Source organism: Andrographis paniculata, unplaced genomic scaffold (assembly GCF_009805555.1).
Source record: "Andrographis paniculata isolate CXL003 unplaced genomic scaffold, ASM980555v1 Contig9END, whole genome shotgun sequence".
NCBI lineage: Eukaryota > Viridiplantae > Streptophyta > Magnoliopsida > Lamiales > Acanthaceae > Andrographis > Andrographis paniculata.
This window is the reverse complement of record NW_026137639.1, coordinates 3189106-3206927: the sequence shown is the minus strand read 5'-3', so window position 1 is coordinate 3206927 and position 17822 is coordinate 3189106. Positions and strand designations below refer to the sequence as shown.

Here is a 17822-nt window from a genome sequence, read left to right as displayed (position 1 = left end):
GGATGGTGAATCTCCCTACACCATCAGTCGAGATTAGAGAGTTTATGTACATAGCCATCATTGTAGATCGATCGCAAGAATAACGAAACTCCCTACTCAATTGTTAATTTATTTTCTTCAATGTTACTAAGTACCAAGAAGATTTTCATAATATCTTTGAACGACATACTTTTGAAGTGTCTAACCTAATAACTAAAGGAGGTGTACAAAAAGAAGTGAGGAAAAAATTGGTGGTTGCCGTGCCTTAACATCATTCCTGCACAAAAGGTAATCTACAAACATTCGACAGCCGGATTAATCTCAAATCTCTATAGTAGTTTCCTAACAAATTTTTGTAAATGGTGATGATTGGATTTAGAACACCGTAATGAGTGTTATGGTCCTCAAATAGAAATAGTTTGGTAAAATACAGCTGGATATGTGTTTTATATTTTTATGTACCAAGTAAAAATAGGTCGAAAAAATTAGAATCAAGTTTGTGGGTGGGAAGTTTCCAAATTAATTTTCCAGTGTGTTATAAGTGGTTTTATATGATATAACTTGTAAGTGGTTGGTAAAAACAGCTATGACTATACGTATTATATTTTTCTGTGTGTTGATAAAAACATAAACAATAAGGATGAAATATGTGGGTGGATGGTTTACATTTTATTTTCTAGTGAACTTGTAAGTGATTTCACGTAATTGGTATGCATTTCATTTTTTTTCTGTGCTGGATAAAAACAAAAACAACTAGCATAACAATCTATGAATGAATGGTTTAGCAGAAAAGTGTGGTTGATTACAAAAAAAAAAAAAACAACAACAATTAGGATAATAGTTTATAAGCATTTCATTTCTTTGTGTGCAAGATAAAAACAAAAACAACTATGGTAATAAAGTATGAGCTAGTGGTTTATCATTATATTTTCGAGTGTGTTGATAAGAGATTTTACATAATAGAGTCTATAAGTGGAAAAGTGTGATTGATAAAAACAGCTAGAATGATAATTTGTATGCATTAATTTTATTTTTTCATAGTTTTTTGCAGAATAAAACTGAAACAACTAGGATAATAATATGTGAACAGTTTAATATTTTATTTTCCAATGTTCGTATAAGTGGTTTCAAATCATTTAACCTGTAGGGGGAATGTAGTTGGTAAAAACTACTAGGATGATAATTCGCATGCATTTAATTTCCAATGTGGTGGTAAAATGTGGTTGCTAAAAATAGTTAAGGTAAATTATATAACACCCCTGTGTTAATTTAAAGTTTGCATGAAATACCTTCATGTCCAAAACTGATATTTGGTTACAATGTGAATGTCCACCTTATATTGTATTACATTCAAATTAGTTACGACGTTGAGTGGCACTTCGAAAATTGCGAAAACTTAGTACATTAAGAATATATTCTCCAAAATTTTCATTGCTTTCATCCTTGCATCTTAAGCCAATAAAAATTGAGGGGCCTATGTTATACACACACGAGAAAAAAAAAACATTAAAATCCAAAAGCAGCTGACCTTGAATTTTCATAAATTTAGGATATATTGTTTTGGATATCATGGGATAAAATCAGAATTGTGGACATCGTGTTTGGCTCAGACAATTCGGTGTTGTAGCTAGTTTTTCACTTTCATTTCTTCCTTGACAAGGATATGTTATATCTTAAAAATAAAAATAAAAAATAAAAAGGCTATGCTATATCCTTTTGTTTATGACATAGGATGATTATTTCTTGAACATTTTCTACCTTATATTTATGGAAATTGCAAAATATATCTTTTATATTACCCAATTATCACTTATGTTTTCTATTTATTTCGTTGGCAAAATATACCATATACCTGTTGGAAAATCGGTTAATTATATAGTCGATGGAATTTAATTTTAGATTAAATTCATAATTTCCAGAACCGATTATTCGGTGAGTTAAAATGCATGTGGATTGTATGATGGTTATTAATAGTGTGGTTAGGCATATAAATGCAGGTAAACCACAGGCGCGCGTGCTACCTGTCCGGACCAGATAATTACATGCATATATGATAAATAATTATTTGTCATGTAAAATTCAAATAATATATTTATGACCGGAATTAAATTTGATGTTTATGACTGGAATTAAGTTGATGTTTATGACCGGAAGTAAGTATGGTGTTTATTGTCGGACGTTACCGAAATTATGGCCCACGGTTTCGGCTCGGCATTTAAACTCCAAGGGGTGGAGTGCCTATAAAAGGCCCTCTCCGCCACTTCATAATACACCAACCTAGAGAGAACTCTCTTCTATCCCTCTCTTCCTTTCTAAGTTTCCGGCAATATTTCCAGCGAGTTTTCGGTCAATATTTCGGTCCCTTGCACTTATATTAAGCCTCCGACATAACTCAAGTCCCTTCATTTTAGTTCGCTAGAGCTCCGAAATATTGGGGTGCCACTTAATTCGAAGACGAACGTCGTTTTATCTTTGAGAATATTACGCCACGAACCGGAAGCACTACCAGGGCGTATTCGTTTTTACGGAAAGATGTTCTACCTCGACTCGACATGATTATCGATTATTTCGATAAAATTATTGTGCTTATCAAAATTATTTTGATAAAATGATTATCGAATTTATTTCGATAAAATTGTTGTGATTATCAAAATTATTTTGATAAATTGATTATCGAATTTATTTTGATAAATTATTATTGATTATTGAATTAATTCCGATAAATTATTTTGATATCGAATTTTATATTTCGATAATTATTTGATACTGTCACGATATAAAATTTTTCCAACAATACATTTCAAAATTTTGCAGTTTGTACCTCGAACACGCATAATTGGTGTGTGCAAGCCAATCACCCTGTTTTCACCATCTAAGTCTACATGGCATATTATGGGTGAGAGTTTCACATTTTGCAATTTCTATCCACCTTCTGTTTTTTCTTTTATTTTTTTGCACTTTTTAAAATTTCTTACTTTCTTCTTTTTTTATATTTTTTTCTAGCATGTTTAACTATCTACTTCAAATTTATTTAATAAGTTTAAATTTAAGACTTTTACCAATTGATTTATGTTTATAATTTTTTAGTTTATGTTTATGTATACTACTATATTTTTTATCTTATATGTTATTTCGTCCGAGTGTTTATAGATATGATTATGTATATATATATTTTTTATTAATAGTTAAAAAGTTATCTTATTTACCCATTAAAATTAAATTGCATACCTTGTAAAAAAATATATAATTTACTAAATCTGACATGTATATGAAAATGTATAATTTTAATATTTAAAATTTTAAGTTACATTAAAAAAATTTAGTAATTTTAATAAGTTTTGTAATATTTTTATTATATTTATTTTATATATTTTATTTTAATAAATAATAAAAAATTAGGACAATATTGATAAGCGAGCATAAAAATATGAAAATTGCGAAGATCATGCACTCTTGAAAATAAAAACATAAGATTACACACGTTTAGAGTATAAAATTTTATTTAATTATCATATAATAATTTTAAAATACATAAAAATATATTATCATTTTTTATAGCATAGAAAATACTTTATAAATAAAAAATAAAAAATAAATTTAAGAACTTTATTAAAAAATTCATAAAATCATATAACGGTGTTTGTTTATTACAGAATTTATATAATTATGTTTATTTATTTAACTGACAAAATATATTTTAGTTATTTCAAAAATTTGTATTTTTTGTAACCAGAGTCTGCGACGTGGCCTTAAGAAACTGGATATGACCCAAGTGAAATTTCGTAGGATGTGAAGATCATACCCAGCTCGGGTACAAAAAATGTGATTTTTGGGAATATGTATGATATATTTTGCTAGTAAGATAAACATATGATAAAAGTGATAGTGAATATATAGAGGATATTTTTCACAATTTTTCTCATATTTTTTATAATATCGATGTGGTGGGCTTTGATCCCATATTGTGGTGATTTTTAACCCAATTTGTTTTTTTCATGTTCTCTATCAATTGGTTGAATTTGTTCTTGTTGTGGTGTTGGTCTCATGCAATAATTTCCTCTGACACAACAGATGGATAATTCATATGTTCTCTACATAGTTTGTTTATCTCATCAATTGTGCTAAATGAAAATTAGTATAAAATGTAGTATTTTTATAAACACAAATAGTCAATCAAATAATAAACACTAGGAAAAATATACAAGCGATATTTTACCAATATTATTTTTTATTAATTATATTATTATATTTTTATTGGTTTATTATATAATTGAAAATTATTTGAAAATTTACAATTCATTTGATATTTTCCATTTTTGCACGCTTGTTTTCAATTTTTTAATATATATGTCATGATTATATTTGGTAATTATGCTAAATAAAATTTAGTGATATATACATGAAATGTTAAAGGAAGAATCAAAGTTTAATAAAAACGGATATGCTATTTAGCGTTTAAGAAAATTTATCCGATATAAATATCATTTTACGGTTACTTAGCAACGCTGCTTCAGAATAGACTACCCCGTTTTATTATATTCCAAACTTTTGATATTGATTTTTTAATTTCATAGCTTGTAGCTTCAATTAAGCAATAATACTTTTATGCAATCCATCTTGTGTACTTACACCTTCAAGGAGTAAAATATTTACAAATTTTTAAGATTGTTTCAAGCATAGAGTAAGTGTTATGTTGAACAATTTTTCTTTTGCCAGACTTCTAGACTCTTATTTAACTTTATGTTTTTCTTATTTATAACTTTCTTAAAAGTACTTTTTATTTACCAGTGATTTTAAATCTTTTATAATTCATTTAAAATTCTTCCAGGTTAAAAAGTTATTCCGGCTGATATTTATTTTACTTATTGTTGATTTATTCTATATATAATATATATATATATATATGAGTATCGATTTCAACACCATATCTAGCACCAGCTTTTCATATAAAAATTTGTGAAATCCCAACAAAGTAGATACACATGGAACTATATATGTATATATATATATATATATTCTACTACTAATAGCAACAACAAGGACAGCACAACAACAACAACACATGGACCATTAAATTTTAGTTAATATAGTTTGAAGCGAAATGAATGGTAGATTTAGTTTTTTTTAAAAAAATCTAAGAAAAAAAAAAACCCTACCACTATCACACCAGATATCACTTATTACTAAATCCATGAGATATTATGTCAAATATTAGGAAAAGAGTAGTATCCAAAATTTATTAACTATATCTAATAAGATTGGTTATTTACATAACAAATCTTACGTAAATAAAAAGTGGAATTAGGACATCAATTCACTTTTCCTACAAAAAAAAACATAGTAATCAAGAAACAAATTTTGCATAAATAAAAAGTGGAATTAGGACATCAATTCGCTTTTCCTAGAAAGAAAAGTAATTAAGAAACAAATTTCACATAAATAAAAAGTGGAATTAGGACATCAATTCACTTTTCCTAGAAAGAAAAGTAATCAAGAAACAAATTTCACATAAATAAAAAGTGGAATTATTACATCATTACTCTTTTCCTTGAAAAAAAAATAATCAAAAAAGTTTAAACTAGTATAAATATTAGGATATCCATAGATGTAAATATACACACAATTTTGCTAAACTATTTCTTTTGTTTTCTAACTTATTTTCTAAGCTCTTAGAAACCTACCTTCTTGTTCATTTTCGGCACTATGAGCACTCCTCGAGATCAAGCTGAATCTTCATCCCGTCGAAAGCTTGGCCGCCGCAAAATCCCTATGCAAAAGATAGAGAATGAGAGCAACCTTATAGTCACTTTCTCGAAGCGCAAGTCTGGAGTTTTTAAGAAAGCAAGCGAGTTAGGCACTTTGACGGGTGCAGAGGCTGGCATCGTAGTGTTTTCGCCTGGTGGCAAAGCTCATTCCTTCGGAAATCCAAGTATCAATTCTATTTCCAACAAGTTCCTTGCCCCAGAGAATATAAGCGGAGGTGATCAGTGGAGAGAGGGTCAAGACATGGCTTGGATCCGACAATATGAGCTCAACCATTTGGCTCGACTGGAAGTAGAGATAGCTGCAGAGAAAGCACGGGGTGAGCAACAAGCGAAGATGAGGGAGAATATGATACCATTAGGTATGGAGGGGCTCAGTTACGAGCAACTCAATTGGTTGAGAGGAGCTGTGACCACCTTTGGGAGTGGTGTGAAATCCTGGGTGAAGAATATGACTAGTGGAATGCCCGTTGGCACTCGGCCAGTACCCAATGTTGGCATGTATCATCCATCTGGAGTGGGGTCAACCTCCATGACGCCATATGATCAAAGCTCGAGCCCAAGTGGAAGTGGTAGAAACAATAACGGCAATGGCGGGAACTATGAAGGTGGTTGGTAATTATATTGTGTAAGACTAATGTTCGAATACTGTGATGCAAGATTGTTAGAAGTAATAATAAATTAAATGTTATTTTACTTTAATTGTATCGAATACTATATTTCTCATATTGTTTAATTATAATAAAAGTCTTTGTGTTTATTTGTATATTTTATTTTTTTATTGCAATTTATAATATATTATATTTAGTAAGTATGTAAATAGGTTTGTTCATCCAACTTATTTTTGGGTGGGCACGATTTTCCATAAATATCTTAAACAAATACAATATATTATATTAACACAATATATAATAAATTTATTATATTCAACACAAATTCAAGTAAAATATTATTATGATACGATTTCCAATATCTAACATAAAAAATATATTCATCCAAAATAACAAAGTGAACACACAATATATTTTTTATAAGAAAAAATTGCAGATAACTTCCTTATAGTTTTGAAACTCAGCGTAAATCCCACCTGTAATTTAAAAATTGCATACAAGGCCGGCCTTGGCCCGGGTGAGAGGGCGTCCACCCAGGGCCCAATTTAAATAGGAGTCCATTATTATTTATGTCATATATAATATATATATATATAGATATATACAAATTATTTAGTTTTAATTTTTTAATAAATAGATTTAGCTTGATGTTAAGTGCTACATATACTACTTTTGAGTTTTGGGTTCAAACCCATGTAGCTTCGAAATTTAAAAATGTTTATATACTATTATTGATATTTTATCTAAAAATACCAAACAAAGTTATTTTATTTAATTATTTATATTTTTCTATAGGTAAAAAATAATGAAATATATCATTTATATATAATTAGGGGTCTTTTATTTTTTTTAATATTTTTTTTTTGTATTGAAAAAAAAAAAGTATTAGACAAAATTATTATTATTATTAGAAAAAATTGTCATAAATCCCTTTGTGATTTCAAAACTCAACGAAAATCCTATATATACTTAAAAAATTGTATTAGGTCCCTTTATATTTTTAAAAAACGTTGCATAAAAATCCCTTTTTATATTTTTTTTGGTGATGAAAAGATTTTTCATTTATATTTTTTACATGGTGGAGTTTCATATAACGTTTGTTAAAGTATAAAGGGTGTCACACAATTTTTCAAGTATATGAAAAATTTATGATAAATTTTGAAACTACATGTGAATTATGGACAATTTTGCTTTATTAATATTATTGATATTTTTTTATTATATATAATTTATTATAGATAAAAAAATATTATATATATATATATATTTAAGGGCCCCTGACTTTATTTTGCCCCGGGCCCTTCGAAAGTCAGGATCGGTCCTGATTGCATAGTGTCCCCTTACACTTACAAAAACGTTGTATAAAACCCTTTTATATATTTTTCGTGTGATTAGAAAACGATTTCCTATTTATATTTTTTTTCATGACGGGGGATTTAATGCAACATTTTTAAAAGTATAAAAGGGCGCCATACAATTTTTAAAATTTAGAAAAAATTTACACTGAATTTCGAAACCACGGAGAAATTATGGAGCTTTTGATCATATATATTGTATTTAAGCCACCCAAAAAAAAAATATTGGTTGAACAAAACCATAAATTATAAAACTAAAATATAAATATATGAAATAAATTATTTTATAAAAAATAAAGAAGAAGTTTTGGAAAAAAGAAAAAAGAAGTTAAAGTAGCAAAAATATTAGGCTACATACTGACACAAAATTCATATGACCAATTCGGTTCTCATTGTTTGGTCCGTTTTGGCCATGGAACCCGTCCTGGTTCTACAAGAGTTTCTAAAGTTGTGCCTGAACAGTTCTTCTTTGTAGCGGCCTCACTTCTCTATCACATAGGTGATCTTTCTAAGTTTCTGAATAATACGACATTTACTTAGTGATCATTAAAGCAATTCTTTGCTATCCTCCTTGTTCAGTCACCGTTCGTTGACATGAATGGGTCAAGGCTAAAAGCCCCTATAGTGACACAAATAAGTCTTATAGGTAGGTTGTCCAATTGAACTTAGTTCTTGGGATCTCCAATCTTTTTATGTTGGATTTTCCTTTATAAAACTTATATCTCAACAGGCTTAACCCCGGGAATATTCCAAAAAATATCCCACACGATACCCCATTATCACTTTTGTCCTGTATTTATCTCGCTGGCAAAATATATCCCACATGTTTGCAAAAGTCGCTATTTCTATCATTTGGCCGCGCGTGATTGTGCGTAAGGGCGCGTTGTGTGAATTTCACGCGCGGGCAAAGGACATAAATAGTGACTTTTGTAAACATGTGGGATATATTTTGCTAGGGAGATAAATACAGGACAAAAGTGATAATAGGGTATAAGTGTGGGATATTTTTTGCAATATTCTCGGCTTAACCCCCATTCCTCTTGTCAGTTTATAAACTACATCAAGGTTTAACCCTTTGGTTAGTGGATCCGCTAGGTTATATTTTGATGCAACATGGTCTATTGAAATGACCTTAGTTGTGATTAGTTGTCTTATGGAATTATATCGACGGCGAATGTGTTGACTCTTTCCATTGTACATTGTACTATCTGCTCTGCCAATAGCTGATTTACTATCCCAGTAAAGGGTTATGTCAGAGAGAGGTTTGTCCCACTCTGGAATGTCCTTAAGAAAGTGGTGAATCCATTCCGCCTCTTCTCCAACTTTATCCAATGCAATGAACTCAGATTCCATTGTGGATTTGGCAATAACTGTTTTTTTTTTTTTTTTTGAGAATTTCCAAGAGATTGTTGCACCAGCTAGTGTAAACACATATCCACTAGCTGATCTCGAATTGAGAGTATCAAATATCCAGTTTCTATCTGAGTAGCCTTCTACTACAGCTGAACGTCTGTTGTAATGCAACCCGTAATCTCGAGTATATCGTAAGTACCTAAGTACATGAACTATGGCTTTACAATGCTCGCAACTAGGATTACTTGTATACGTACTCAACTTGCTTTTAGCATAAGCTATATCGGGTCTAGTGCAGCTCATCAGGAACATTAAGCTTCCAATTATCCGTGCGTATTCAATTTGGGATACACCCTCTCCACGATTCTTGGATAAATGGATACTTGGGTCCAGCGGAATTCTCACTAGTCCTGTAACATCCTTACTGAATTTTTCAAGGATTTTGTCTACATAATGAGTTTGACTAAAAATTAGACCATTTTCGGTTCTGTTGATCTTAATTCCTAAGATCACATAAGCGAGACTTGTGTCTTTCATGTCAAATCTAGAATTTAGCATGTCTTTGGTAGACTTAACGATGTATTCGTTGCTACCAACAATAAGTATATCACCTACATAAAAGCATATTATCACATAACCTGACTCAGTGGTCTTTACGTATATACATTTGTCACATTCATTGATTCTGAAACAACTATCCATCATTGTATGATCAAAATTCTCATGTCATTTCTTTGGAGCTTGTTTAAGTCCATACAATGATTTCACAAGTCTACAGACATTCTTTTCCTTTCCTGAAACTGAAAGACCTTCCGGTTGTTTCATGTAAATCTCTTCATCAAGATCTCTATTTAAGAAGGCCATTTTTACATCCATTTAATGCACCTTAAGATTCCCAATGGATGTTATTCTCCTGATAGGAGAATATGTGTCAAAGTAATCTAGGCCTTCTCGTTGTAGTCTTTGATTAGAAGTCTAGCCTTGTATTTGTCTATTGTACCATCTGCTTTTAATTTTCTCTTGAATATCCACTTTGATCCAAAGGATTTTGATTCAGAAGGGAGATCCATAAGTTCCAAAGTGTGATTCTGAAGAATAGAATCAATTTCACTTTTTACAGATTCTTTCCAGAGATAGGCGCTTCAGTAGACCTCATAGCCTCAACATATGTTTTAGGCTCGTTTTCAAGGAGATAAGTAAAATATTTATTTCCAAACGACTTTTCAATTCGTGTTTGTTTGTTTCTTTTGAGCTCAGGTTCCTGACCTGGTTCAGATTCATATTCAAATATTTCCATTCGATCTTGGTCTTGGTCCACAGTTTTCTGTTCTTGGTTGACCAAACTAGGTTTAGTGCATGTCTTTGCAGGGAACATATTTTCAAAGAATAATAAATTCTTTGATTCTATTATCGTATTCTTTGGGATATCTAAAATTTTTGAATCGAATACCAATAATCGATAGGCAGTACTGTTATGTGCATATCCTATGAAAATGCAATCCACTATCTTGTGATCGATTCTCACACGTTTGGGAGGTGGCACCACTACCTTAGTTAGACATCCCCACACTTGAAGGTGTTTGCAAGATGGTTTTCGACCTTTCCAAACCTCATAAGGGGTCTTCTCCATCCTTTTCCGAGGTATTAAGTTAAGCAGATAATTACTGCTTAAAATTGCCTCTACCACATGTTTTGGGGTAGTCACAACTTAACAACATCGCATTCATCATTTATTTTAATGTGCGATTTTTGCATTCAGCAACGCCGTTTGATTGAGGTGTGTAAGGTGGACTTACTTTGTGAATTATTTCATTTTGTGCACAAAAATCACCGATCGGAGTTTCATATTCTCCACCTTTGTCACTTCGAATTTGTTTATTTCATTTGTTAAGTTGGTTTTCCACTTCATTTTTGTACAAAACGAATTTACTTAATGCCTCGTCTTTGCTCTTAAGCAAGTAAACATAACAGTATTTAGTACAATCGTCAATAAATGTGATAAAGTATTTATTACCACCACGCGTTTGTACAATTTTCAGATCGCATACATCAATGTGAATCAATTTGAGTGGTCTAGTTTCACGATGAATAGTTTGGAAAGATGATCGAGTTTGTTTTGCTTCAACACAAATTTCACATTTATGTTTATTTAATTCGAATTTTGGAATGTGGTTCAGGTTAATTAATAGACGAATTGAATCATAATTAGCATGACCCAATTGACTATGCCATAAAGTAGAGGACTCAACAATATAAACAATAGACTTATTATTATTATTTTCAATAACTGTCATAATACAGCATTTCAAAAGTTCATCATCTACATATTCTTTAGCCACATACACTCCTGATTTACGCAAAACAAAATTATCACCATTCATATTAATATCAAAGCCGTGTTTCATCAGGAGTGTCCCCGAGACCAGGTTCTTCGTCATCGCTGGTACGTAAAGGATACTAGTCAGTGTCACAACTCTTCCAAACATCATCTTCAGAAGCACCTTTTCTCTTCCCTTGACTTCCACACAAGCAGCATTCCCCATGTACATTGTTTCTCATTCGACACGCTCGAATAAGGAGAACTGATTCTTGTCCATGCATATATGGCGAGTTGCTCTCGTATCGAACCACCATTGTTTCTTTTTTGATCCCACTAGATTTTCCTCAGAGACAACACATGGCAGGTCAAGTGGCTCTTCATCTTTAGTAATGACGTGTGCCTGATTCGTCTCTTTCTTTTTCTTTTGGTGTCTTGCAGTCTATCGAACGGTGTCTAACCTTTCCGCAATTAAAATAGATGCCTTTAAAGGTACTCTTTGCCTTTTCAACGCCGTCAGATGGTTTAGGGTTTCAGCTTCTCTTTTCCCTTGTCCGTTAGCTTTCAGTTATTTCCTGGCTGCTTATTGTTCCTCGAGGTTGTCTTGAAACGAGAGCCTTGGCCTTTTTGTTCGACTACATTGGCCTTGTTGCCGAGTATCAGATGTCCCATTCTTGCCAGGTTCGATCAATACTCCTCTTCAGTTTGGAGACGATTAATCAGTCTCGCCATATCCATTTTCTTTCTTTTGTGTTTCAAGTAAATTTTGAAATCACCCCAGCTATCTGGTAATTTTCAATTATCATCGCCACTTGGAAAGCTTCACTAAGCTTCATCCCCTCAACCTGGATCTCATGGAAAATCAACTGAAACGCATCAAGTTGTTTCGTAACTCTTTTTCCATCGACCATTTTGAAATCCAGAAACTGACCGATGATAACTTTCTTGGCACCAACATCCTCGGTTATGTACTTTTTCTCCAACGTCTCCCACAGCTACTTAGCCGTTAACGCACGCTGGTAGACACCGTAAAGGAAGTCGCTCAGGCCATTCAGTACATAATTTTTTGCACATAAAGTCTGAACAATTCCAGATTTTTAGAATTCATGCTTTCTGTTCTTCCGAGGATCCTTCAGGCACAACAGGTGCATCCTTCATCAGCCTATCAACCAGATTCAGTGTGGTCAGATAAAACATCTTCTGCTTCCATGTTTTAAAATTCTGCCCGTTGAATTTTTCTGGCTTATCAGCTGCCGCAGCAACAGGCTGCCTAAAATTTGCAGCAACAAGCTGCATTGCGTGGTCAGTAAAAGTAACAGGCTCTATACCCTCCAAATCGTCTATTTGTTGTCGGTATACGCAATGAGACCCTGCGCAAGTCCTACAGCCATATGCTGCGGACGAGGCATAACAGCAGTAGGTTCTTTCAGTCAGGCATCAACAGGATGCCGTTTCTGCAGTCCAGCAACAGGCTGGTTGGAGGTCGCAGCAGCAGGCTACGCCCCCTCCATCGTGGCCTTGAAGACTTGTTCATATGCTGCCTTCGCATCCTTTCCGCAGCAACCCACCTGGCCTCCTCGCGCGCTTCACGCCTGGCAGCAGCAATTTCAGTGGCTTCACCAGTTGTGGGGGGTGGTTGAGATAACGAAACAATAGAAGCGGGAGTGTGAGACTCACTGGAATTCACCTCCTCATTCTCGTCTCCGTCAGCACCATTCTGAATGTCATCATTCAGATCGTTAAGATTTCTGTCAGGATCGTTCATCGCATAGATCATCGCTTCATCTTTAGGTACGATCTGGGCGGCAGCGATTTGATTGTGAATATGGGAAATTTCGTCAGCCATCTCAGATTCCACCAATGGAAATTCGCTTCAAGATTGTTGGAATATTAATAACGAATCCGAGATGTGGCGAAAAAGTCAAATCACAAAATCTGATAATGATTTCGAATATTATATTCAGATAAATCCGAGCCTCACGTGGGATGCGATTTCCTTGAAGGAATTTCGACCCTCCACTGATCGTATCTCAGGATAGAACGAATAATTTACGGAATAACATATTCTGCAAACCGAATTAAGAAACTTTTGGAATGACAGATTTTGCAAAAAATTTGGGAGCGTTTCTTAGAAGAGAAAAATTGTTTTCGTGTGGTTTTCAAAATGAAGGAGAGGAAACATATATATTACATATTTTCCAAGGTTTTGAAGATTATTTTTATTTAATTTTTTGTAAAAGGGAAGAAGTCAACATTGTACCCACTTTTGCACGTTGCAAGACAGTTGCAACCGTAATGTTTAATCTGATTATTTAAATTTTTCAAATCAAATAAATTAATCAAGTAAACACAAAAATTAAAACAATTGAACTTTAAGCAATTTGGGCTTGGCTAAAACCAAGCCATGCCCAATCCAAACCCAATTTCTTATTTATTCTTGATGTGGTGCAAAACAATATATGGAATTGTGATAATTATGTGTTTCCCATGTGGGATAATTCACCCTTCTCTCATTTCTTCCTCTTTCACCTATATTAACACATGTTCAAAATCTTAGTTTAATATGTTCCTCTTATGTTTTCAAAAGATGGATAATTCAGATTTTCTCTGCATTGTGTGTTTATCCCATCAATGTTGTACTAAATGAAAATTAGTATGAAATGTAGCATTTTTATAAACACAAATATTGAATTGAATAATAAACAATATAAAAAAAATACAAACGATATCATATCAATATTATTTTCTTTAATTATATTTTTATTTGATTATTTGTTTAATTGAAAATTTACACTTATGATATTAAAAGTGATCTATATTTCATATACATGCATATGTATATGAATCATATCATATTTTTCATTTTTGTATGTTTATTTTTAATATTTTTAACATATTTGTCATGATTTTTTTTTCGAGATTATGTAAAATAAAATTTATTGCTACAAACATGAAATGACAAGGGATGAATTAGAGTATAATAAAAACGGATACGCTATTTAGTGTTTAAGAAATTTTCTTTCGATATAAATATCATTTTATAGTTACTTGGAACGACTACTTTATAATAGACTACACCATTTTATGAAACTCCACACTTTTTTTTATATTGATTTCTTAATTTCATCGTTTCTTAGTTTCGGTGAAGCAATAATACTTTTATATAACCCATTTTATATACTTACACGTTCAAGAAGTAAATTATTTATAAATTTAAAGATTGTTTCAAGCATAGATCTGTGTGTTGTTTGGAGGATTTGTAGAAATTTTACCTATTCACCCAATTTCTTTCCCCCAAAAACATCAAATCAAACACTTATTTTTATTTTTTATATTATACTAAAAATCAATTTTAAATTCAAAACATCACATCAATACCTATTTATATCACATCATACAACTATTTAATTCAAATTTTTTACTATTCAAATCCCAACTCAAAATCCAAACCCCCAAACAAATATTGAAAAATTTTCTTTTGCGGGACTTGTAAACTCTTATTTTACGTTAAGTTTTTATAAATTATAATTTTTTTAAAAGTCATTTTTATTTACCAGTGATTTTTAAGTTCTGTATAACATATTTTAAATCTTTCAAGGTTAAAAAGTTGTTCGGACTGATATTTGAAATATATATATAGATGTTGTACCTTTTATTGTTTTTGCATACTGTAAATATTTTAGTATCGATTTCAACACCATATATATATCTAGCACTAGCTAATTCTCACATCAAATTTTGCAAAATCACAGATACACATGCAACTATATACATATAAATATATATTCTACTACTATTACTTCTTCTACTAATAACAACAACAAGAAGGAGAACGCAATAACTACAACAAGGACAAGACATTGATGATTAAATTTTGTTTTAGTTTTTGTTTGATTTATGAAAATTAAACAAGTTGTTAGTTATTACTTTTCTAAGGGAAATGAATGGTAGATTTAATCTTCTAAAAAATGAAACCAGGAACCCCACACTATCACAACCTTATCACTTATTACTAACTCCATGAGATCTTATGTCAAATAATTGGAAAATAGAATGTATCCAAAATTTATTAACGATATCTAATAAGATTTGGTTATTTACATGACAAATTTTGCATAAATAAAAAGTGGAAATAGGACATAAATTCAATTTCCCTACAAAAATAAATAAATAAATAAAAATATCAAGAAAAAATTTTGCATAAATAAAAAGTGGAATTAGGACATCAATTCACTTTTCCTAGAATAAAAACTAATCAAGGAACAAAATTTTGCATAAATAAAAAGTGAAATTAAGATATCAATACACTTTTCCTGGAAAATAAAATAATAAAGTAATCATGAAAGTTTAAACTAGTATAAATATTAGGACATCCATACATGAAATTATACACACAACTTTAGTAATGAACAAGTAGAAATAATATTTCCTTTTTTTTTTGTTTTCTTATTGTCTAAGCAATTACAAGCCTGTCTTCTTGTTCATTTTCGACACTATGAGCACTCCTCGAGATCAAGCTGAATCTTCATCCAGTCGAAAGCTTGGCCATCGCAAGATCCCTATGCAAAAGATAGAGAAGGACAGCAACCTTCTAGTCACTTTCTCAAAGCGCAAGTCTGGAGTTTTTAAGAAAGCAAGCGAGCTATCCACTTTGACGGGTGCAGAGGCTGGCGTCGTAGTGTTTTCTCCTGGTGAAAAACCCCATTCCTTCGGACATCCAAGTATCGATTCTGTTTCCAGCAAATTCCTTAACACAGAGAATATAAGTGGAGGTGATCAATGGAGAGAGGGTCGAGATTTGGCTTGGATTCGGCAATACGAGCTCAACCATTTGGCTCGACTGGAAGCAGAGATAACTGTAGAGAAAGCACGGGGCGAACAATTGCTGAAGATTAGGGAGAATATGATACCATCAGGTATGGAGGGGCTTCAGTTATGAGCAACTCAATTGGTTGAGAGGAGCTGTGACCACCTTTGCGAGTGACATGGAATCCTGGGTGAAGAATATGACTAGTGGAATGCCCGTTACCACTCGGGCGGCACCCAATGTTGGTATGGATCATCCGCATGGAGTAGGGTCAAGCTCAATGATGCCATATGATCAACGCTTCAGGCCGAGTGGAAATGGTGGCAACAACCATGACAATGGTGGGGGACTATGAAAATGGTTGGTAATTGTGTGAGACTGATGTTTGAAATAATTTGATGCATGATTGTTAGAAGTAAAAATGAATTAAATGTTATTTTACCTTTATTGTAAGAATAATATGTTTTTCGTGTTGTTTAATAATAATAAAAATGTGTATGCTTTTCGTGTTGTTTAATAATAATAAAAATGTGTATGTTTTTCGTGTTGTTTAATAATAATAAAAATGTGTGTTTATTTGTATATTTTGTTTCATATTGCCATTTACAATATATTTTTTTCAAAGTTATTATGTTTGCTTTTTATTTTTTGGTCAAGATATTCTGGGCTGGGTAAAATTTATGATTATTCTCGCAAATTTTATGGCCCACTCCATATGGGCCTATTGATAACACGATGGAAATGGGTTGGAAGAGTTGGGAATTGAGATCGAATGTACAGAAATTGGTAATTGAAAAAATAAATTATTGGATGAAAGTAAAGATTCGATAATGTATCTAATGAAATTCAAAAGAAAAAAGAAAATAAAGCAAAAATAAATTGCAGGGACGGAAACTGGATGAATCGTATTAGATCTATAACGGTCTGTATCTTTCTCCCCCTCCTTTTTGTTTTGCATGCCTCTATTCACTATGCATAATTTTAACCATTTGAACAATGATCCAAATTGCATGTTTCAATGATTTTAAATGGGTATGTATATTTTTGGACTGAATAGTTAGATTGAACTTCACCATCTTCATTTAGGGTTTTTGACATGTCGGGGTATATTTCGGCCTCTAAATTGATATTTTTGGGCGATAACAAATATCTATAATATTAAAATTTTCTATATATAAGAAAATCAGTATAGAATTATTTTAAAATTCAAAAAAAATTATTTGCTTCGTTAATTTATCGGTAACAACTGCATATACGATCAGATGTTTCTTTGAAAGAAAATAATCGTATGTGTTTGTGTCTTTTTGCAATTATTTTAATATTTACTCTCAAATATGGTCATAGATGTCATTTAGCGGCTCGAAATCGAATTTCAAGGGGCGGGGAGATCTTGACCTACGGTTACAATGTCCACGATGCAAGTGTAGGGCTGTTGAGGAAATCCATGTTTTCGCTCCAACAAAGAAAACACAAGAAAATTTATTTTGCAATTGCCATGTTGGAGCCTGTGATGTCTTGTGTTGGCTTGATCAGGTGAGCACTCGCATTGGGGAGTGGAGCAACGATGGGAATGAAGTGAACGACGACTTGAAGGTTTAATCCGCTGTGTTTGATGGGGAGCAACTCGAAGAAACAACG

At 32.0% G+C, this 17822-nt stretch overlaps 2 protein-coding genes across 2 annotated transcripts; both read left to right on the top strand.

Moving 5' to 3' along the window:
* The first annotated feature begins 5682 nt into the window (after positions 1 to 5682).
* Positions 5683 to 6360, top strand: LOC127244450 (agamous-like MADS-box protein AGL29). The gene has a single exon (XM_051265008.1). It carries the CDS (start codon positions 5683 to 5685, stop codon positions 6358 to 6360), a length of 678 nt encoding a protein of 225 aa, XP_051120965.1.
* A 9512-nt stretch (positions 6361 to 15872) lies between these two features.
* On the top strand, positions 15873 to 16539 carry LOC127244447 (agamous-like MADS-box protein AGL29). The gene is made up of 2 exons (XM_051264999.1): positions 15873 to 16293; positions 16337 to 16539. The coding sequence occupies exons 1-2, from the start codon at positions 15873 to 15875 to the stop codon at positions 16537 to 16539; spliced, it is 624 nt and encodes a 207-aa protein (XP_051120956.1).
* The last annotated feature ends 1283 nt before the right edge of the window (positions 16540 to 17822 follow it).